The sequence below is a fragment of the Camelina sativa genome, chromosome 1, assembly GCF_030686135.1.
Source record: "Camelina sativa cultivar CO46 ecotype springtype chromosome 1, ASM3068613v1".
In the NCBI taxonomy this organism is placed as follows: Eukaryota; Viridiplantae; Streptophyta; class Magnoliopsida; order Brassicales; family Brassicaceae; genus Camelina; species Camelina sativa.
In genome coordinates, this window is record NC_141880.1 from 1275731 (window position 1) to 1297126 (window position 21396).

A 21396-nucleotide genomic window follows, 5' to 3' on the forward strand; every position below is an offset into this window, starting at 1 on the left:
TTCAACTTTATAACTGACCAAAATGAACTTAACTCTATTTAGAAATTACTTTTTTTCTGATATCTTGGAGTTTAGATTGTTTCATATAGGGAGGCTCTATGAAGAAAATATTACTATTCCACTTGGACTTAGGAAAAAGATCATTCCTAATTGGATTAGGATTTACAAATCACGGTAATCCTTTATAAAATAAGTTATTCACGTCTTAGAAAGATATAGCAAAAATTAAAGAACGAAAATCCCAAACCCTAAGATCAAGAAGTGATTGATTGTGTCACCAACAAAAATCTTTTAACTGTAGAAGAAACGAAGACTCGTGCAACAACATATCCCAGAGCTAATCTTCGCAACACAAGCGTTCCGCAGTTGAAGTAAGTAGTACACAACCTCAACTTGTTCTATAGTTCGTCGATATGTGTTTAGTATCTACACTAGTCCAAAAAGAAAAAAAATTCCTGATTCATATTTAATTCTTTACATAGTCCACCTTCCATTTATTACCAAACCTTCCACTTCCATGCCTTTATTTATTTTTCTTTTGTTCTTTTTCAAGTTTTCAACTCTCTCTATTATAACTGTTTCATAAGTTTGGAAAAGAAGAGAGTCATCATTAATGGAGAAAACTGTCAACACAATGCTTCCCTTCCTCGAAACTCAGATCATGTCACAATATCCTCTGATTTATAACATCTCTCATTTAAATTAACAGCAACCAAATCTCATAAGATGGAGAGCTCAGTTGGGTTTATGACAGTCTTTGCTGTCTCCGGAAGCGTGGTGCTCCTTGCAGCTCAGCTTCACAAGCGTCTCCTCTCTGATTACATGGACAAGCTCGAACCTCAACATACTAATAAGGAAAGCAAGAAAAAGAAGAAGAAAGTGAGCTTTGCTGAAGATATGGTAGAACCATCAGGGAACAACGAAGAGTATCGCCGGAGTTTTCGCAAATCAAAGTTGGAGGATCGATCTTGAAAGCAGAAGAAGAAGAATCCCACAAATAGAGTCAAGTTGTATAACAAGTCAACATTCAACACAATAGTTTTTTGTATAAAAATTCCCTTTATTTTTTTTTTTGTTTCTTTCTAATTTGGTATTATTTCTACATCGCTACATACCCCATTCAATATTTTTTTTTTTTAAATGTCAAATTGTGTCAATGGACGTAGATGTGTTGTTAATGTTCTGAATTCGTATCCACTAGCGTGTTAATTGGTACCAGCGAGGCAGCCAAATATGCAACATTAGCTAAAAATTCGAAGTTGACAACAACCAGTTTTGTTTTCTCGTTAAAAACAATAAGGGCTTTCCGGACAAGCCCAATCGTATTTGGGACTTTCACAAAAGCAGTCTTACCCGTGGCATATTTTTTATTTGTTTATCGTTTTCTTTTTTACAGCTTTCTTATGAATTATAGTTTTTAGATCGAACTCTAAACTCTTTAGAGTCGGTTCAAACTAACATTTAACCATTTCATAGTTTTAATTTGGACGGTAACACAACAAACGATCCCCGTTATAATAAAACGGAAGTACACAACTTTGTTTTGTATACTATATAATTTTAATAAATAGGTTATAGATTAATTGATAGATTAATTGGTTTCAAGTTAAATAGTTGGTGCAACCTTAATTTATTTTCGAAATAATTTATTACTAAAGCACGTAGTTTCCAAAAATCTTAAAAGAGAATATTCCAAATAATCATTTGATATCATCTAATTTACCATATTAATTTTCTTTATTAAATTATTCATCAAATAAAATCTTTTGATATCTAACTTAACATATTAATTTATTAATTATTATATCACCAAGTATACTCTTTAGTTTTTTTTAATACAATCCATCAAAAGAAAAATTCTTCTTTTAAGAGTGTTTGAATAAAACAGGTTTTTGTGATGATTTTCATAATAGCTTAGGTATTCGAAAAAATCTTGTACGCTTTTGGGGTAATAAAGGATGAGGAAAAAATCCACAAATCAAATGAGCAAGGTGGAAACCTAGAGACGATGACGCCATGAGAGTTACAAGTGATTCTTTATGTCCAATCGATTAATCTTTCAAATTTTACTAAATAGACTACAATTCTGTTGTCCAACAAAAAAAAAAAGACTAATTTGATTTTGGAATAGTGAACCGACGTGTTGATGTCCAAATCGGTCACAATTAGAGTATTTTAGTTTGGTAAAAAGGAGGTTGAAGTTCTCTCTATAAATCAGTGCCAAGACACAAAAGGACGGGTTACAAATTGATTTAGACGAGTTACGAAATAAGAGACGAGTACAATGGACAAGCTGTGAGCTCGTCGAATCTAATTTTGAATGAGTGAGATCCTTGTACTTGCTATCCGTATTTTTTCCTTTTTCGTGATCCGTTTGCTCGAAGGTTTTATAGGGAATCATGTCGGTTCGTCCACCGAAAATACCGAAATGCCCCTTTTTCCTTGGAAATTTATTTGGGCATTTTCTGGACCGGGCTCATTGTTAGGATGTGGGCTTACCCCTAACACGACGGTCAAATAATGATCGGATCCACGTATAGTAGTGGCCGAGAGCCTTTAAAAAAGTTTTTTTAGATTATTACTTTTGCTAACAAACCACCAAACGTTTTTGTGTCTCTATGGTTTTGTAAGACCAAAACAAGTCTGACAAACTTACAAAAAGAAATCGCTACGAAAGCATTGTATCAATAGTGATGCATAATTACTAACATAATAAAAAAAGTCGAGATGCAAATCATATTTAAACGTGACAATATATATTGTCAAATAGATAATTTAACCAATGTCAATAGTACACATTGGTGATTCGCAGCTAATTATTAGTTTTACAATTGTTGTTTGAGACGTACGTCATAGATTTTGCAGCCAAAACAATCTGATTTGTTCTTTATTTCTAGAAATACAAAGATAGAAAGTGTTTACTTCAAGTGAAGTTCAGATATGGACCGAGTCAGAATACGACACGAGGCTTCCAAGACAGAGACCACAGTGCTGAGTTGTTTCAACAGAAGCAAGTAGGAACCTTTTGTCTGTAAGAGAGTCTCCGAGTTAGGCATCAGCTGACACGACCATACCTTTGCTTCTCAAGTAGACCCAACTTTTTTTTTACCCTCACCAAAAAAATATTAAAAACAAAGCCAAATAAAAAAGCCACCCACCCAAAAAATAATATTTTTAATGAAAGAAAGAAGAAACTTCACATCAGCATCAGAATCTCTCTCTTTCTCTCTCTCTCTCTCTCCTTCTTCACAAGCAAAAACACCAAACCCAATTCTTCTTTCTTCATTTTGCCGACACTTCTTTCTTCTCTCTCTCTCCACCGTCATGGATTCCTTCTATGGCGTCACAAAGCTCCTTCTCCTCCTCCTCTTAGCCGTCTCCATTGCTACCGCATTACCCGATAACAAACCCGTACCAGGTCAAATAAACTCAAACTCAGTCCTCGTAGCTCTCCTCGACTCTCACTACACAGAGCTAGCGGAACTAGTCGAAAAAGCCCTCCTTCTCCAAACCCTCGAAGAAGCAGTTGGTAAACACAACATCACAACCTTCGCACCACGCAACGAAGCCTTGGAACGGAACTTAGACCCACTCTTCAAATCTTTCTTGCTCGAACCAAGAAATCTCAAATCGTTACAGTCTTTATTAATGTTCCACATTCTCCCTAAACGAATCACTTCTCCTCAATGGCCTTCTCTCTCTCACCACCACCGTACTCTCTCCAACGACCATCTCCACCTAACCGTCGACGTCAACACTTTAAAAGTCGACTCGGCAGAGCTCGTCCGTCCTGATGACGTCATCAGACCCGATGGTATCATCCACGGTATCGAACGTCTTCTCATCCCTCGCTCTGTTCAAGAAGATTTCAACCACCGTCGTAGTCTCCGTTCAATCTCCGCCGTTATACCAGAAGGAGCTCCTGAGGTTGACCCAAGAACCCACCGTCTCAAGAAACCAGCTCCAGCCGTCCCCGCCGGTTCTCCTCCTGTTCTTCCAATCTACGACGCTATGTCACCAGGTCCTTCCCTAGCTCCGGCTCCAGCTTCCGGACCCGGTGGTCCACGTGGACACTTCAACGGCGAGGCTCAAGTCAAAGATTTCATCCACACTCTCTTGCATTACGGTGGCTACAACGAGATGGCTGACATACTCGTCAATTTAACTTCTTTAGCCACAGAGATGGGTCGTCTCGTGTCAGAAGGATACGTTTTAACCGTTCTTGCTCCTAACGACGAAGCCATGGCTAATTTGACAGAGCCTTCACCGTGTCCGAATTTGACAGATCCATCAGCTTCTTGAGCCAACACTTTATGTGGGAATCTCAATGAGTCGTACTTCACTTTCCCAAATCTCCGTACAGCGTTGTACATGCTCTCTTCCGTTTGGTACTCAGGTATGATGTGGTAATACATAATCTGTTCAGGAGCACATGGCTCGCTTAGCTGGTCCGTTGTGATCTATGACCACATGGATATATATGATCAAGGTGTTCAAGTTAAAAGGAAATTATTGGGCTATGCATACCCTAAATCCTAAACATTTAAACTCTAAATCTTAAACTATGACCACATGGATTGCTTATCATAGATTCGGTAATATAGTTTTACTATTGTTTGCATCAAAATATTTTTGTTTTTATTTTTTTTATGAACATCCAAGCATATCCACCAAACTATGACCACATGGATATATATATGATCAAGATGTTCAAATTAAAAGGAAATTATTGGGTTTATGCATTTAAACCCTAAATCCTAAACTATGACTACATGGATAGCTTATCATGGATTTGGTAATATGGTTTTACTATTATTTACATTAAAACATTTTTTTTATTTTTTTTATGAACATCCAAGCGTATCCGCCAAACTATGACCACATGGATATATATGATCAATGTGTTCAAATTAAAAGGAAATTATTGGCCTATGCATGTAAACCCTAAATCCTAAACATTAAAACTGTAAATCCTAAACTATGACCACATGGATTGCTTATCATGGATTCGGTAATATGGTTTTACTATTGAACAAAGTTTGATAGTCTAACTTGAGGAAAGTATTCTCTTTTTAAAAGAATAATTTCACAAATCATAACTGAATCAACAACCTAAATTGCAAATTCTCTAACTCCCACCAAATTACATCCACCAAAGAAATCTAAAATCCAAAATTAAACCTTTCTACATCTGAAAAGCATCATTCACTTATTGTTCAAATCAAACATCAATCTAATTATAGTTTGAAGTTGAGAGATAAAGAGAGGATGGATAAGAAGATTGAAAAATGAAAGTGTATGAGATAAAAGAGAGACAAGAGGATGGAGAAGAAATGGTTGAGTTTGGTAATGAGAGAAAGAAAGAGATAGAGACAATTAGAGAAGCCATGGAAGGAGAAGAAGTTATAGGTAAGGGAGAGAAAAGAGTGAATCTGGCTATTGGTGTTTTGATAGAGTGGGCGAAGGAGAGAGAAAATATTAGAGAGATGGAGATAATAGAGTAAGAGAGAAGAATCGTAAAATAGTAGTTAGATGTATTCAGGACCGGCCAGTGAAATTTGTGGCCCAATACAAAACAATTACTTTTTAATGAATTTTATAGATAAAAAAATAAAACTGAAACTAAATCTTAAAATTTCGGAAAATGAAGCCTATTTTTGCAATAAAAAAGTAGATAAATTTAAAACTTGAGGCCAAATCTATAACTTTCATAAAATTGAGGTCTATTTTTGCAGTAAAAAAATTTTTTGAAGCCTATTTTTGTTACTAAAAATCAAAAAAAAATATGGAGGCCCAACACCCATGTGTCATAAAATGGTTGAAGGGCCGGGCCTGGATGTATTGTTGTTAATAAAGTTTAAGTTAGAGGGTAGTATAGTCAATAAACATATAAAAAGTATAGCAATAGTTAGAAGTGTGTAGGTGATATTATTTGTAGAAAAGTGGGTGTATATGCAAAATATCCTTAATACTATCACTAGAAATTATTTCTGTACTAATTTTACAAACATAATAATAATGCAATATCGAAATCCACAAGAACATTTGTTAAAAACATTATTAACCTCGCATCGTTTCGTTTTCATAGATTCAATAACTAGTCTACCTATATAACAATGTAAGTACTAAGAAATCACTTTAACATTAGATCTTGTATGGTTATGGTATGTGAAGAATCAAAATCTTAGGAGTGAGTACTAATTCATGTTCTTTTTTTTTGGGGGGTTCAGATTTAAGCTTGTAAACTGTAGTTCATAGATTTAAAGCATAGTCTCATATCCACCACAAACATGTCCCGAATACGGAGGAGCCCACAAGGATATTTGTATCTGACCTTAATAAACATCAGCTGTAAAGGAAGACCCCACAAGGCTCTCCTTTGACATTTCTATTTGCACAACTCCACAACTCACCACTGGTCTTCTCTTCAAATTCACTCATATCACATCCTCATAATATATGTTTACAGTTTTGAGTTCAACACATTAGAGAACATCTGATTGGACTAAGTAAAATTTAACGAGAGTCATTTCACAAACTTCCTCATATAAGGAGAGATCTTGTTGGCTCACATGTTCTTCTCCCATCTCCACTCCCTTGAATTCACGGTTTCATCTTGATCCCCGCTTTTTGTTATCTATTCGGTTTATTTCTTTCAACGTGGTGTGGCAACATAATCTAAAACTTCTAGACCCACAATACTTGAACTCCTAAAATATAACCCAAACCCGACACAAATACTCTAACACCCAGACTTAAATATAGGTACGCAAACAATTTGGTAAAATAATAAAAGCGAAGAGTCGCGCATAGTGCACTTTTATTCTTACATACTCCATCTGTCCCACAAAGATTAATGTTTTGGTATATTACACATTTTAAGAAAACAATGATTATTGAGTTTAAATATATTTTTTTATTTGACTAAAAAAATATTATTTAATTTTAAACCAATAACAATTTAAAATTTTAAATATTTTCAATGATTACTTCTTGAAATTTACAAAACTTCAATTTTTGTAGGACAAAAAATATCCCAAAACATCAATCTTTGTGGAACAGAAGGAGTAGTAGATAATAATGTCTACAAGCATATGTTATACATTTTTATTCTTAATTTTTGGATGAAGCTCTATTACAAAAGTTGGCCATTGATCCACCTTTTGAATAGGATCGAGGACTCTTCTGGTAGATACTCTGGCGTGTGTCCACATCCCTAAAGTCAAAATGCCCAAAACAGTTAGAAAATTAAAGACGTTTCACTACAATGAGATGAAAATAAAAATGATAGGTTTAAATGAGAAAACTTGCTTTGATAGTAGAAAATGTCATCTTATTTGCATAAGTTCTGGTGTATCTGTCGAAAAAAATGATATTACGTGAGTTTAATAAATTTATGATATGATGAGAAATTAATGAACAAGAGTAACATAAACCAATATGTACCCAGCGATTTGATCGTTTATCATCCAAGGCTTCCAATCATGAGTGATTGAATAATTGAGAGATTTTATCCAGGTTTGAGTTGCAATGGAAGGCAAAACCATATCATGATCACCACTGTTCAGCATAAACGACACAAATTTTATGAGTACGTATACAATCTTTAAATTTATAGAAAACTAAAAGTCTAAAACCATATGTTAACTTTTTATCAAACAAAATTTGTGCTTCATATCATTGTATTAAAATATAAGAATATGTTTTTTTTTTTAAATTGACAAAAGATAACTAGTTAGAGAAATAAAAATTCAAATTTATTTTTGTAAAAATCATTTTTTTATATGTCGTAGTTTCATAAGTTATAATTTTACTTCATCTAAAACTAATTTTAAATGAGTTAAATTTTTTTGAAAGAAAACGCAAATAAAAATACCAACACTCTCATCAAGTAATAAAAATTCATTCCTATAAGCTCATTCTTTTACAAATTTTTATTGTTTTACTTATGAATATATGCATTATTTTTAAAAATATTAAACATAGGTATTACTCAAAAAACCCTCTAAGTCATCAATTTTTGCATCTTTACCCTCTATTTCCAAAAAATGTAAATAAAACAACTAAATCTAGAAGGTACAAAATATAAGCCTTACGTGTATTTGTCTAAATGCTTTCATGGTCATATACATTATAGTTTTTAAAATTGTAAAAGTAAATTGGATTCCTTGTCATGAAGGCTTTAATTTGATATACTATTTTTTAATATTTTACAAACTTTACCATAAAAAAAAGAGAGGTTATATTGCATACTATTTTTGACTTCATATGATTGATTTACATTTTTCGAGATAAAAGGCTAAGTTGCTAAAATTGGTAACTTTCAATTTTGTGTGTGCATAAAAGCCGCTAATATTTTCATCAATTCAATTTTATTTTTTTATTTTTTTAGAAAGTCAAGTAAAAAATTATAATATATTGATAACTTAAACTTTATCCAATTAAATTAATCTCAAAGTTCAAGTTTCAGTGATTGTATCTATATTAATATTTTTGAAGTACATTTTGGTTTACGCCCTTTAAGTTTTGCTTATTTAATTTGTTTTATTTAAATTTCGTAGAAACTCAAATAATAGAACTATTTAAATCGACCTAATTTGATATGTTTATTGCCGTAAATAGCTTGACAACATCTATACATTTTGATTTTCCAAAAATAACTCTACGCATTAAATTTTTAATCCCATAAAAATCTTCAAAACTATTTTAATAGATATTTAGAGACTGTATGATCTCTTAAATTTAAATGACACAGCCGAATTTGAGTAACAAATGATTACAATCGCAATAATTATTATAATATTAATAAAGTTCATAAAAATGGAAATCCAAATTTAGAAACTCAATAATCGGGTATATTTAACTTTAGCATCAAAAAATATATTTAATATAGTATATATCGCGTTAAGAAACTGAATATTATTCTGCGATAATGTTATCAACTTAAAGAGGAAAACACTAAAATCTCTCTTTTATTGCTATGGATCGTAAACTCCTTGTTCATCAAGCATTTTCTATGTATAAATATCAACTTCACAAACGAAATACAACACCCACAACCAAATCCACTAATATGAGGGTTTTGAAACACGGGTTAAACCACTAATATGACGGTTTGTTGTTATATGGCAGGACATGTTATTAACATAACGATTTGAATTAACATTAGTATAAATATAAAATATTATTATTTCGGTTTTGAAACACGGGTTAAATCTTCATTTAATTATTTGGTCAATGCTGTTAAGAACAAAGATTTAGGGAATTATTCTCTTATATTATTCTCTATTCCATAGGATACAACATATATATGGATACAATATTAGGTGTAGGGTTTATACTAATAGACCGATAATGGGCATCCATACAACAAAATAATTATTTATAACAAATACCACTAATATTAGAATATTAGACATATTAAATCAGGTTAATTTAACTAAAATTTTATAAAACAATTAAATCGTTGGTAAAATTGTGACTTAATCCGACAATATCTTATAAATTACATATTTATGTATTTATTTCCCCTATTATTGTTCTAATAATTGACAATCCAAACAAAATTATTATTTAAATAAACAAAACAAACTAATTATAAAAATCATATAAAAATTAAAATGTTATAATTTTTAAAAAAATTGTATGAAATGAAAGCTCAACCAGTATGGTATGGTATTACCTGAAGATTAGAGACCGGTAGCCCTTAATGCTGTTATTCACATGGTATGGTACACTGCTTATAATGTTTTTATCGTATGGTATCGTATGATTATATCGCACCCATTCCACTTTGCTTCCCTGTATTAATAGATTGTTCCAAATTTACATTATATAAAAATTCTTTATAAAAAATAGATTATACAAAAAATTAATATGATATAGTAATTGATTAATGATCTTTAATTAAGCTTGCAAATACCTTATTGATTTGAAGAGCTTTGCGAACGCTCTCTTTGTTGGCCCAGCGTTCGAAAAGATAATACTTATAATACTGCATAATCAACCTTTTCTTATTTGAAATATCATAAAACTGACTCTCTTTTTTTTTTTGAAATATATATCTCCACTCATACTGTACATATGAGATTCGTTTATTTTAATTCGATTCCTAGTTTTAATAACTAAACTACAAGGATTGATTAACAACTCTATTTTTATTTTTTTATACAGAGTAGATGACTAGGTAAGATAGATACACTGGCCAGTAATAGTATATCACAATCTCATTTAACATTAAATTAACATGTTTACTTAGATATTGCCTATCTATACTAAGGACTTTGATCTTTGATCATGAAGTAATTGCAAAATATGGTAGAGTTAATAATATAATTTCATCATACTAGTTGCGTAAACATCTTCGCTTTTATTTGTTTTTTTTTTCAATTACTTTTCTATTAGCCAAAAAAAAAATTGGTAAAATACTTATAAAGCAATGAGGAAATATATTTTGTGTAGGATTTTGAAAACAGATGAAGTCAACTTTTTTACATGGGTCACTAGATGGAGGAAAGATGTGTTACTTACAAAGCAATCGGGAGCTATATTTTGTGTAATTGTGTCATCACAGTTTGGTATTAATATCTGATGTATATTTATTTTGTCAGTGCACTGTTTTTTCAACTACCTAATTGAAAATATTTGTGCACCTTTTTCTTATAACAAAAAAAAAAGCATTCGAATGTTTTAGGTGAGGAGCAAACGTATGTATGTGGGTCGATGCCAAAACATAAGGTTCATATCCAAATGGAATCATCTAAGATTCGGTTATTGAAGCATCCTCCTTTTCATTTGTGTAAACTGGTTTTACGGGACACGATCCACCAGTAGATATATAGTGTATTCGATTAGTTTTTTTTTTTTTTTTTTTATATGTAGTGCGCGCACCACCACACATAGTTGGCTCTTTTGGCCAAACCAAATCGGCCTACAGTTTGTAGAAGTTGTCTTAAGTTGAGCTGAACACTCATGATTTTGTTTTTTTTTTCATATGGTGTCAATATGAAATCATATTTGTATATGTTTACAATTACACAATTTCCATCATAAGGTAGGTAGCTACGCTTTATTGCTTTGCTCTTTTGAATTTTTGATATTTTCTTTTTTTTTGTAAAAGTGTCTAATAACAAAAGCAATCAACGTCAAAATTTCAGAATCTTCTCGTGTGACGATGAAATGGTCATTAAGAAGAAGAGCCTTATCTTTTTGGGTAAAAGGAGCAAAAAACAAAAGGAAAAAAATTGATTTTTGTCGCTTAGAATTCTTCGCTAATTTTACCCATTTGGGGGCATTTTGTGTTCTGTGTTAAAGATCACACCGCCTTACGTTAAAGGGGGAAGAAGAACAAAAAAAAAAAGAACCGAACTTTCTATAAACCCCAACAAGGCTCTCTCTCTTTCTCTCTGGGTTTTTCGAGGTTGCGTTTTGCTTTCATTTGCCCAACTTTCTCAGACGTATATTCTAGGGTTTTTCTCCTTTTTCAAGCTTTTTTTCCTCGCCTTATCTCGACATGGCTGGAGCCGCTTCTTCTGATCATCTCGTTACTAGCTTCCCTCTTCTGGGTATGTTCCTTTTATTCCCAAAGATGGAGTTTTTTTTGCTTTATTAGCATCGGAAAGTTATCATTTTTTTGTGTTCGTATTACAACTTGCGATTGATTTGAGCCCTTGGGTTTAGGGTTTAGGGACCATTGTTTTCAGCATATCTGTCGTAGGTTGTCTATTTCGGATAAGATTGGTGTCCAGAGTCTGTAAAACCTCTCTATGGGAAGATTGATAAAATTATGTGTTTTTTGCAAGTTTAGTTATTTTTCTACTTATGGGTTTGAATTTCACTAGTAATTTGCTTTGTTTAGACTATGCAATTGGAGTTTGAGGCTTTGTTTTGTACAAATACTAAATTGGCTCTTGTATATAATCGGTGCAGACACAGCAGATTTGTTTCAGGACTTGTCTTTAGGTTCAGATGCAAGTGAAGTCCCTAGGAACCGCAATAAGGTACTTAACTGCTACTTCTTTTTGAAATTAAAAGTTTGGAACTTGAATTGTGTTGTGGCAAAGGATCTTTCACTGCAAATTGCTCTGTGGAGAGGTGTTGCTGCTCATTTTATATAAAATTTGATTATCTTGTGTGAGCTTTTTTTGCTAACTGGCTGTGTTTTATGACAAGGGTTCTTTTCAGCACCAGTTTGGTCATGTACCTTATGGTGCATCTTCTCATGGAAGTGAACGAAGGCCAAATATGAATGTTGGCAATCTGCTTAATGGTGGAGACTCGATTGGTTCATACCCGTGGGGTTACTTCCCAACAAACTATCCTTCTGGTGGCTACCCTGATCCGAGGTTTGGCTATGAAAGCAACAACAATCACAGCTCCTTTTCACATCTCATGGTATGCTGGTTATTTCACATGACTTGACCTTACTGCCTCTTATCTGTCTTCATATAGTCAAGAGCATGTGTGTGTGTTTTTTACTTCGTCATCTCTGCTAGGACTTGGGATTATCTGTCTAATAATTGGCTACAACCTTTTTTATTTACAGAATCCACACAGCTCACAAGAAGCACCAAATTTTGATCAATTTGGATATAATGATCATTTGTATTCCAATCATGGATTGTATGGACTTTATGGGAATGTAATTGACTCTGGTCATGCATATGGAACTTTTGGTTATGATTCCTGGAAACTTGGGCGAGGATGGTATCCTGTTGATGGTTATAGAAAGACCAGAAGCTTCAATCATGGACGTGGTTATAGTGATGAGAAAGCAGATAGGCTTAATGAGCTTTGTCGTGGACCAAGGAGTAGTGATTTCAAAAATCCACAAGTTCTTAACTCTTCAGTGCTAGAGGCTATGAAGCAAGACGTTTCAGCGGTAGATCTCCAGCGCTACAACGGGGAGAATTTCCCTGAAACATTCGTGAAAGCGAAACTTTTTGTGATTAAGTCATACAGCGAAGATGATGTTCATAACAGTATAAAGTATGGTGCGTGGTCGAGCACACCAACTGGCAACAAGAAGTTGAATGCTGCATATTATGAAGCCAAAGAGAATTCTCAAGAATGTCCTGTGTATCTTCTGTTCTCGGTCAGTATGAGGTTACTTCACAACTCGTGCAATATCTTTTTTAGATTTACATTAAGTAACTCACTGTAATCGGTTTTACCTGCAGGTGAACGCAAGTGGGCAATTTGTTGGTCTTGCGGAGATGGTAGGCCCTGTTGATTTCAACAAGACAATGGAGTATTGGCAACAAGATAAATGGATTGGTTGTTTCCCTGTGAAGTGGCATATCATCAAAGACATACCAAACAGTCTCTTGAGACACATAACGCTTGCGAATAACGAGAACAAGCCTGTGACTAATAGCAGAGACACACAAGAGGTTCGTTACACTTCCCTTAAACCCTTCTTTGGACATGGTTGAATTGAAAGCTTGAAGTTTATTTGAATCCTTCAGTCAGGCTATTTAACTGTAATGGTGTTGGTTTTGGTGCAGGTGAATCTGGAGCATGGGATCAAGATCATAAAGATCTTCAAGGAGTACATGAGCAAGACATGTATACTTGATGATTACAAGTTCTATGAGACAAGGCAAAAGATCATCAGAGATAAGAAGATCAAACAAAAGAAACAGGTAGAGTTTTCCTTTAAACCCTGCTGCATCTAGAACTACATCAACAACCCCTGTTTTTAAGCTTTGTTGATTCTGATTGTTTGTTTTTTTTGTATATATAGGCCCTTGAAGGAGCTTCCGGGGAAACAACAATTAACTTGTGTTGAAAGCTGGAATCGATGCAAGGAAAGAAGATGACTTAATTAAAAGAAACCTAGTTTTTTTGAATCATGTTTTTTTCTTCAGGCTTTGGATTTCTGAAAAACCTTCATACACACATCTTTAATCTGTGTGTTCTCTGCTTATCTAAACCCAAAACTTAGATTTGTCTTTTGTTCCCTTTTTAAGGGAACGCACATCTGATATAAAACAAAAACAACTCTATGCTTTCTTTGCTCTCATATTCCCTTCAAAGATCGTATTTATCAACGCTATTTTTTTTTGTAGCCACAAACATAATTTCTCTTTTCGTCCCTAAACTTTCTTATAATAAGAATTTCAATCCTAAAGATTAAAGATCTCGCTCTTTGCCCATCTCACCTTAACAGTGAAACGACAACGTTTACAGAGTAAACGAAGTGTTTTAAAAACCTCACGAGGTTCTTTCTAGGGCAATCTCTCTCGGGCCACTTTAACTCACAGAAGAGCTTTCTCTCTCTCTCTCTCTAAACAACTTAAAAAAAAAAGAAAAGAAAAAAACAAACACAGAGCTTCTTCTTCTTCTTCGCTTTTAGGGTTTTTGCTCTTCTCTGTTCGAGTGACCAAAGTTCAAAGCGTATACAGATCGTTACCTGAGAAAATGGTGGGTATGTCGATGCAGCCATACGGTATCCAATCGATGCTTAAAGAAGGTTACAGGCATCTCTCGGGTCTCGACGAAGCCGTCATTAAGAACATTGAAGCTTGCAAGGAGCTCTCCACCATTACCCGCACCTCTCTCGGCCCTAATGGTTCGTTAAACTTTCGCTGATTTGTGCCTTGATCTATTACTGGAAATGATGAATCTCGTTTTTCTTAGTAGGATCTGCCTGTCTTGTGTATATTTAAAAGTAAACTTGATCTGTTGTTTCTAGGGATTCAGATTTCGGATTATAACTGAGTTGTTTGTTTCTGATGGTTTCTTTCAGGAATGAATAAAATGGTTATCAATCATTTGGATAAACTGTTTGTGACAAGTGACGCTGGTACTATTGTGAACGAACTTGAGATTCAGCACCCGGCTGCTAAACTTTTGGTTTTAGCTGCTAAGGCACAGCAAGAAGAAATTGGAGATGGTGCTAATCTGGTTATCTCTTTTGCTGGTGAACTTCTTCAAAACGCTGAGGAGCTTATCAGGATGGGGCTTCATCCCAGTGAGATCATTAGTGGATATACTAAAGCTATCAATAAGGTTTGTTGGTTGGTTGGTGAATATCTGAATTACTGTATTGTGCTTTTTAATTTGTTCCTCTGATGAGTATATTTGACTAATGTTATTGATTGTGCAGACTGTTGAAATTTTGGAACAACTGGTTGAGAGTGGTTCTCAGACCATGGATGTGCGTAACAAGGACGAAGTTATTTCCCGGATGAGAGCAGCTGTTGCAAGCAAGCAGTTTGGCCAAGAGGAGATCATATGCTCTTTGGTCGCTGACGTAATTATTCCTTGCTATCTGTTTGTTTCCTGTTTCATTTTTCAGATTGTTATTTCTTCAAGTTTATGGCAGATTTAGAGTTTACTTGACGGGTTCACTTATTTTCTAGGCATGCATTCAAGTCTGCCCAAAGAACCCTACGAATTTCAATGTTGATAACGTCCGTGTTGCCAAGCTTTTGGGAGGAGGCTTGCACAATTCTTGCATAGTCCGTGGTATGGTCATGAAAAGTGATGCTGTTGGTAGCATTAAGCGGATGGAGAAGGCTAAGGTGAGATTCTTTTCTTGTGTTTATGCTTTTGACCAAGTTTTTGTTGTTGGTCTGAATTGATCAATGTTTGGCCCCTAGATGTCCCTGAATCATCTTTGTGCTTTCTTCAGGTTGCTGTATTTGCGGGTGGCGTTGATACTAATGCAACAGAGACCAAAGGAACTGTCCTCATTCATAGTGCTGAGCAGGTTAGTCTGTCCTTTAAGTTTGGAATCTCTATTTTTGACCATATGCTTTCAGTGTTTTGATGAGGTAGAACAAGATGAGACTTCTTTATCAATGATGCATACGAGTTTCACTGCACTTAGATTTGTTACTGCCATATTAAAATGTGAAAATTACAAGTCTGGCGTCTATTAAATATATGCTTCCTCAAGGATGGTTGTGTGTGTTCAAATCGTTGTTGTGACAAATTTCTCCTTTTATGTTGGATTTCTAGCTAGAGAACTATGCAAAAACAGAGGAAGCTAAAGTTGAGGAGTTGATTAAAGCTGTTGCTGAATCAGGAGCCAAAGTCATTGTTAGCGGGGGATCCATTGGAGAAATGGCATTGCATTTCTGTGAGCGCTACAAGTATGTGTAGATCATATCTTTTTATACTCCTTTTTACGATTGTTATTACCTGCATTCTGATTCTCCATTGTTCCGTTGTAGCTTCATATGATAATACATGTCTTTACTGGCCTTTTATATACGAACATTTTTCATGGCAGGATAATGGTATTGAAAATCAGCTCAAAGTTTGAACTGAGGCGCTTCTGCCGTACAGCTGGTGCTGTCGCCCATGTAAGTGTTTCTAATTGGCTACCTGAATGAGTATCGAACGGTGGTTTTTTTCCTGGCTTTTAATACTTTAATTATCAAACAGTTAAAGCTTAGCCGGCCAAGCCCTGATGATCTGGGATATGTTGATTCTATATCAGTTGAGGAAATTGGTGGTGTGACAGTAAGTACTCTGAAGTCATTTCCTATCTTTTAAGTTATTATTTTTTGTCTTTCATTGATCATTGACAATTCTCGGTCTTCTTGTGATGTCTTTAGGTCACAATTGCTAGAAACGAGGAAGGTGGTAACTCCATCTCTACCGTGGTTTTGCGTGGAAGCACGGATAGCATTTTGGACGACCTTGAGAGAGCTGTTGATGATGGAGTTAATACATACAAGGTAATATCTGCTGGGTTAAAGATTTGTTTTCCCTGTCTAGTTTCCGTTTTGCCAAATATATTGTATATATCTTGACCGTGATTACTGATTAGATTAGTTCTATTTACTTCTCAGGCCATGTGCAGAGACAGCCGTATTGTTCCTGGGGCTGCAGCTACTGAGATAGAATTGGCTCAAAGATTGAAGGAATATGCCAATGCAGAAATAGGGTACTTTCTTTTACTTAGTTTATTAGATGATATCATTTTGGGTAGTTTTTCAAAAATTATCCATGTGAGGCTAGCTTTTTATGCAAAACTGTCTATGGTTTGGTAACTAAACTCTGGTTTCACTTTTGAATTTCAGGTTGGACAAATATGCTATCTCCAAATACGCTGAGAGTTTTGAGTTTGTACCCAAAACCCTTGCAGATAATTCTGGCCTCAATGCAATGGAAATCATAGCCGCTCTGTACACTGGACATGGATCTGGAAACGCAAAACTAGGCATTGACTTAGAGGAAGGTGCTTGTAAAGATGTTTCAGAGACGAAAGTATGGGATCTTTTTGCAACCAAGTAAGTTTCACACTGTCTTTCAGCCATCAGATCTTTCTATCAGACTTCTCCATAATTGCTTAGCAGTTCTTGAACATATAATAACTGAAGTAGAATTCTGATGCTTACAAAGAAGACCATTCATTTGAATTTATGACTAAGACGTGCAAGTCTCTGTGCAGGTTATTTGCTCTTAAATATGCTTCAGATGCTGCATGCACTGTGCTTCGTGTAGACCAGGTATGCACTAACTGACTTGATTTAATCTTTGGTGAACGAAGCAATTTTTCATTGATATCTTTAGGTGTTGTCATCACATGAAGGAAAAATATATTGTTGGTTGAATGCTATATTTTACAAGATTAGTATATAAACAAAGCCACCTTAAGTCCCTTGTTCGTGCAAACTCTTTATTCGATATTCAGTTCCTTCGATAGATATCCATTTAAGTATTCTAAAACCTGCATATTTATACTCTAATATGTGTAAAATGTGCAGATTATAATGGCGAAACCAGCTGGTGGACCAAGGAGAGATGCAGCTGCCGCCGCAGGTGCTGGTGCCGAGGAAGACTAAGCCGGAGAATATATACCTCGTAGTGAAACTCTTTTCTTTTGTAACCCTTTGTTCTCTCAATTCTGAGGAAATTTTGTTATGTCTCAGCCTAAGATTTGTGATCTTTGTATACACATCCCAACTGAAGTGTGTTGCCTTCTTTTTGTTTTTTGTCTTGTTTTGTTAGTGAAATTGTTTCTAGGATTTTCTCAGTTAAGACTTCGAACGGTTGTGGCTTAATTTTGAATTTGAACTAATGTGAATTTGGTTTAGATTCGCTTCCACTTTTGGACGAGTGACAAAAGAGCAAGAGAACCAAGCTAGAACGTTTGAACTTTGAACCTATGAACATATTAGTTTGGTTAACATTAATTTGTCTTTTGGGCAAGTGACAAATTCACCAGGAAAAGTAAACAAACAAACTTGTATGAACATGATCCACACATTGACAAAAGAACAAGGGAACTAAGCTACAATTTGAACCTATGTAAGTTCTAAGCTTTTGTATGTTCATCCCATGGACGTTAAGTCGGAACAAGATGAGGCATCATATCATCCTGGAGATGCATCCACATGAAAGAAGCAAACCCTGCAACTGCAATAGAAAAGACACCCAGCCCAAATTTTAACACACGCTTACTCCGTCCCAGCCGTGGGTCTATATCAGTCTCCCCTGTCTTAAGTTTGGCCTCAGAATCCAGATCTGACTTCGGTTTCTCATAGATATCTTCTGTTGTGTTGGTTGGACTAGTAGTGCCAGATGTATCATATATTGATGACGATGATGAGCTTTCACTGAACTGTTGCAGCTGCTCTCTGTTGTCTAGTAACTCAGTGAATGGATCTTGTGTGAAACCATGCCTGTGATGTTTTGAACAGATGTCTCCTGATTGTCTCTTCTTGGTGCTTCGTCTGGAACTTCTTGAGCGGTTCGTCCTAGAGCTCACAGATTCATTAAACTCAGAACTTCTGTTCCGCTGATGGAACCAAACTGACTCAATATTCTCATCTTCAACACCAAAACATTGAATCTGAAATCAAAGAAGCAGAAAAAATGAAAATTCAGTGAAAAAGGACACACAAGGGAAGGTAGATTTAAAGTTGTTATTTTACCTGATTTCCATATCTTGGACTCTCGATTACAGAATCAGTTTCTTGGTTATTCTCTCTGTAATCCACCAAAGGAGAGCCTGAAACAGCAGTTCTTCCACTGCCTACACCAGAAAACAGAACATCATCCTCGTCTTGATCGTTTACACAACTCCCATCATGTCTACTATAAACACTCCCATCATGTGCTCCAAGACTTGGTGTAGACTTGATTGATCCGCTGAGCGAGATTCGGGGCTTGCAGTTCTCTGCATCAAACATGGGATCTGCCTCAGCGATTAATATCTCTGCTTGTCTCATGGTTTCATAAGCTGCCATTTTGACATAATGCACCTCATCTTTTTGGTGTTTCTCCATCTCGTGACATATAAGCTCTAGCTCAGAAAAAACACTCTTGGGATTCAAATTCTTCATCAGAAAATTGAGCATCTGTATAGCTAAAAGCCGTTTCTGAGAATCATCTTCAACAACACCTAAATCCAGAATCCTCAGACCCGACTTCACCAAAAGCCTTGCATACGCCTCCACAGTAAAAGGATTGTGTTTGGCAAGTGTCATAACAAGTGCCATATGAGAGTTGGCTTCACTTGAAGTGGCTTCAAGGGCAACAGCTAAGCTTTGACAAACATTATTAACCATTTCACTAGAAGCAGATCGCCAATTATCGCAATCCACAAGTGACTTCAAGCAAAGAGCAGATCCCAAAGCAAGATGCTGCTGATGTTGTGAATCAATAAGAGAATCAGAGAGCGGCTTACAAAGAGAGTGAACCACATTCGTTTTCTTATCTCCAGGTGTAGTAGGATCAATTCCAAATCTAGCCATAGCAGCTACCGCCTTAGAGCAAGCCTGCTGAACACGTAAAGACCCTTCACTAAAACTCAACGTCCTTACGATCGCTGGCATGATAGTATCTACATGAGGAGCGATTTTGACTCCATGAGCACGAGCAAGGTCTTCAAAGAGAGAAACCGTGTAGCCACCAGATTCAGAACCAATCTCTTTGACTTGAGAAAGTTGATCAACAAAGACATGAATCACCTTAGCATCCAAATCTTTCACAATGGATCTCAGATTGCTCATTGCAGTCTTGTGAGAATCTGGATCTTTATCAAGATTAGCCAACTCTTGTCTAAATGCCGAACCGATATTTCTACCCATTGTTCCCCTCTCCTGGTTCCTGTGAAAACAAAAAAAAAACCACAATGAATTCAATAAGAACAACAGTAGCGTAAAATTCTCTTGAAGTGACAAGAAGTATATATACAGTATCAGATTTATTCGTGAATCCTAAACAATATATAACTTTTTACCAAAGTGAGTATACTCAGTGATTCTAAACCATATCCGAATAAGGAAAACAAATCAATCAACACCCATTTTCATATGATGATTATACCAAAACCAATACTCAATTCCAAAAAAAAAAAGGTGAGACCAAACGCAAAACATCATTCTCCGGATGAATTATGAAAATCCGAACAGAACTGATTAGATTAGATTACGTAAACTTCCCAAAAAAAAACGGATCTTTTTTTACATTAAAACCATCGAAGGAAAGTGATAAATACACGAACTTTGGTCTTTGGAATTACAAATCCAAAACGAATTGAATATAATAACTGAATGAAAGAAGAGTAACCCTAATCGAAAAAACACAAGAGTATCGAATTCAGAGAAAGTGAAGTCGATGTTGAATAGCCAAAGTCACAAAGAAGCGTACCAGTGGCCCTCACAGCGAAGATTGACCCAACAAAATTCAAGAAAGACCCAACAAGAATCTATCTAAAAATTCCCCAGATTCCTCCTATAGAGTAGTCGCTCTTCTTCTCTCTCTCTCTCTCTCTAATACGATGCGAAGGAAACCAGAAAAAAACAAAAACAAAAGAGGATTCAACTTTGTTTGTTTGATTTTTGAATTGAGAGTTTGGTGAGATGGGCGGGTTTGTTTAGGGAACCCTCCCTTTATTATTTTCCTCTTTTTATCGAAACGGTACCAATGTTATCAATGTTATCAAAACTAGAGCCTTTACAAAATCGTTTTGGGGGAAGAAACTAAAAAAAAAATTAATTATTGAACTGCTTGTTTACTCCTTAGTAACTTCTTAAATCTATGAACCTTTTGGAAAAATAAGAGATTAAGATTACTTTGGAGATTTTTACCCAACAATAAAGATTAAGAAGATCATAGGAATTAATAGAATTATGGGTTTATTAGATAGATCAGTAAAGTTTTGGGTTTTTATCGTAATTAAGTTTAAGAATTTGTTTTCCTCTCAATTTGTGTTATTATTTTAGGAATATAATATTTTCTAGAATCTCGTAATTGGTTAAATTTTCACTTTTGTCCAAATTGACCAAATTGTTTTTTTTTTTTTTTAAATAGAAAATAGTAGTCAAATGGCATTAAATTTAGTCCTGGGCAAATAAACCGAACCGAAATTTCGGTTCCGACATGGATAGTGGACAATAACCGATTGGATAGTGTTTTAATTATCCATGGATA

The 21396-nt window shown here is 35.0% G+C and overlaps 4 protein-coding genes and 1 pseudogene across 7 annotated transcripts; 4 read left to right on the forward strand and 1 right to left on the reverse strand.

Moving 5' to 3' along the window:
• The first annotated feature begins 266 nt into the window (after positions 1 to 266).
• LOC104792307 (uncharacterized) lies at positions 267 to 1178 on the forward strand. Its single transcript, XM_019244184.2, has 2 exons — positions 267 to 371; positions 710 to 1178. Exon 2 carries the CDS (start codon positions 727 to 729, stop codon positions 970 to 972), a length of 246 nt encoding a protein of 81 aa, XP_019099729.1. The 5' UTR covers positions 267 to 371; positions 710 to 726; the 3' UTR covers positions 973 to 1178.
• Positions 1179 to 3182: 2004 nt separating this feature from the next.
• LOC104792363 (fasciclin-like arabinogalactan protein 16 pseudogene) lies at positions 3183 to 10690 on the forward strand (annotated as a pseudogene). Its single transcript, XR_015559090.1, has 2 exons — positions 3183 to 4396; positions 10462 to 10690. The product of XR_015559090.1 is annotated as a fasciclin-like arabinogalactan protein 16 pseudogene (transcript).
• A 166-nt stretch (positions 10691 to 10856) lies between these two features.
• LOC104744500 (YTH domain-containing protein ECT1) lies at positions 10857 to 14023 on the forward strand. 3 transcript variants are annotated; one of them, XM_087453021.1, is made up of 8 exons: positions 10874 to 11053; positions 11157 to 11564; positions 11929 to 11999; positions 12172 to 12393; positions 12545 to 13093; positions 13179 to 13391; positions 13506 to 13643; positions 13745 to 14023. In XM_087453021.1, exons 2-8 carry the CDS (start codon positions 11513 to 11515, stop codon positions 13787 to 13789), a joined length of 1290 nt encoding a protein of 429 aa, XP_087309147.1. In that variant the 5' UTR covers positions 10874 to 11053; positions 11157 to 11512; the 3' UTR covers positions 13790 to 14023. The 3 variants fall into 3 exon arrangements, with proteins under 3 accessions (XP_087309165.1, XP_087309147.1, XP_087309184.1); XM_087453058.1 differs by having other exon boundaries at positions 10905 to 11053; positions 12184 to 12393; XM_087453039.1 differs by having other exon boundaries at positions 10857 to 11564.
• Positions 14024 to 14179: 156 nt separating this feature from the next.
• LOC147949439 (T-complex protein 1 subunit theta-like) lies at positions 14180 to 18064 on the forward strand. Its single transcript, XM_087452988.1, has 13 exons — positions 14180 to 14572; positions 14750 to 15012; positions 15110 to 15256; positions 15366 to 15527; positions 15638 to 15715; positions 15967 to 16100; positions 16241 to 16313; positions 16396 to 16473; positions 16569 to 16691; positions 16806 to 16900; positions 17037 to 17246; positions 17408 to 17465; positions 17724 to 18064. Exons 1-13 carry the CDS (start codon positions 14422 to 14424, stop codon positions 17799 to 17801), a joined length of 1650 nt encoding a protein of 549 aa, XP_087309114.1. The 5' UTR covers positions 14180 to 14421; the 3' UTR covers positions 17802 to 18064.
• A 44-nt stretch (positions 18065 to 18108) lies between these two features.
• Positions 18109 to 20921, reverse strand: LOC104792543 (protein SINE2). Its single transcript, XM_010518759.3, has 3 exons — positions 20614 to 20921; positions 18894 to 20070; positions 18109 to 18811 (listed from the first exon to the last, which is right to left on the reverse strand). The coding sequence occupies exons 2-3, from the start codon at positions 20049 to 20051 to the stop codon at positions 18305 to 18307; spliced, it is 1665 nt and encodes a 554-aa protein (XP_010517061.1). The 5' UTR covers positions 20052 to 20070; positions 20614 to 20921; the 3' UTR covers positions 18109 to 18304.
• Positions 20922 to 21396: the final 475 nt, after the last annotated feature.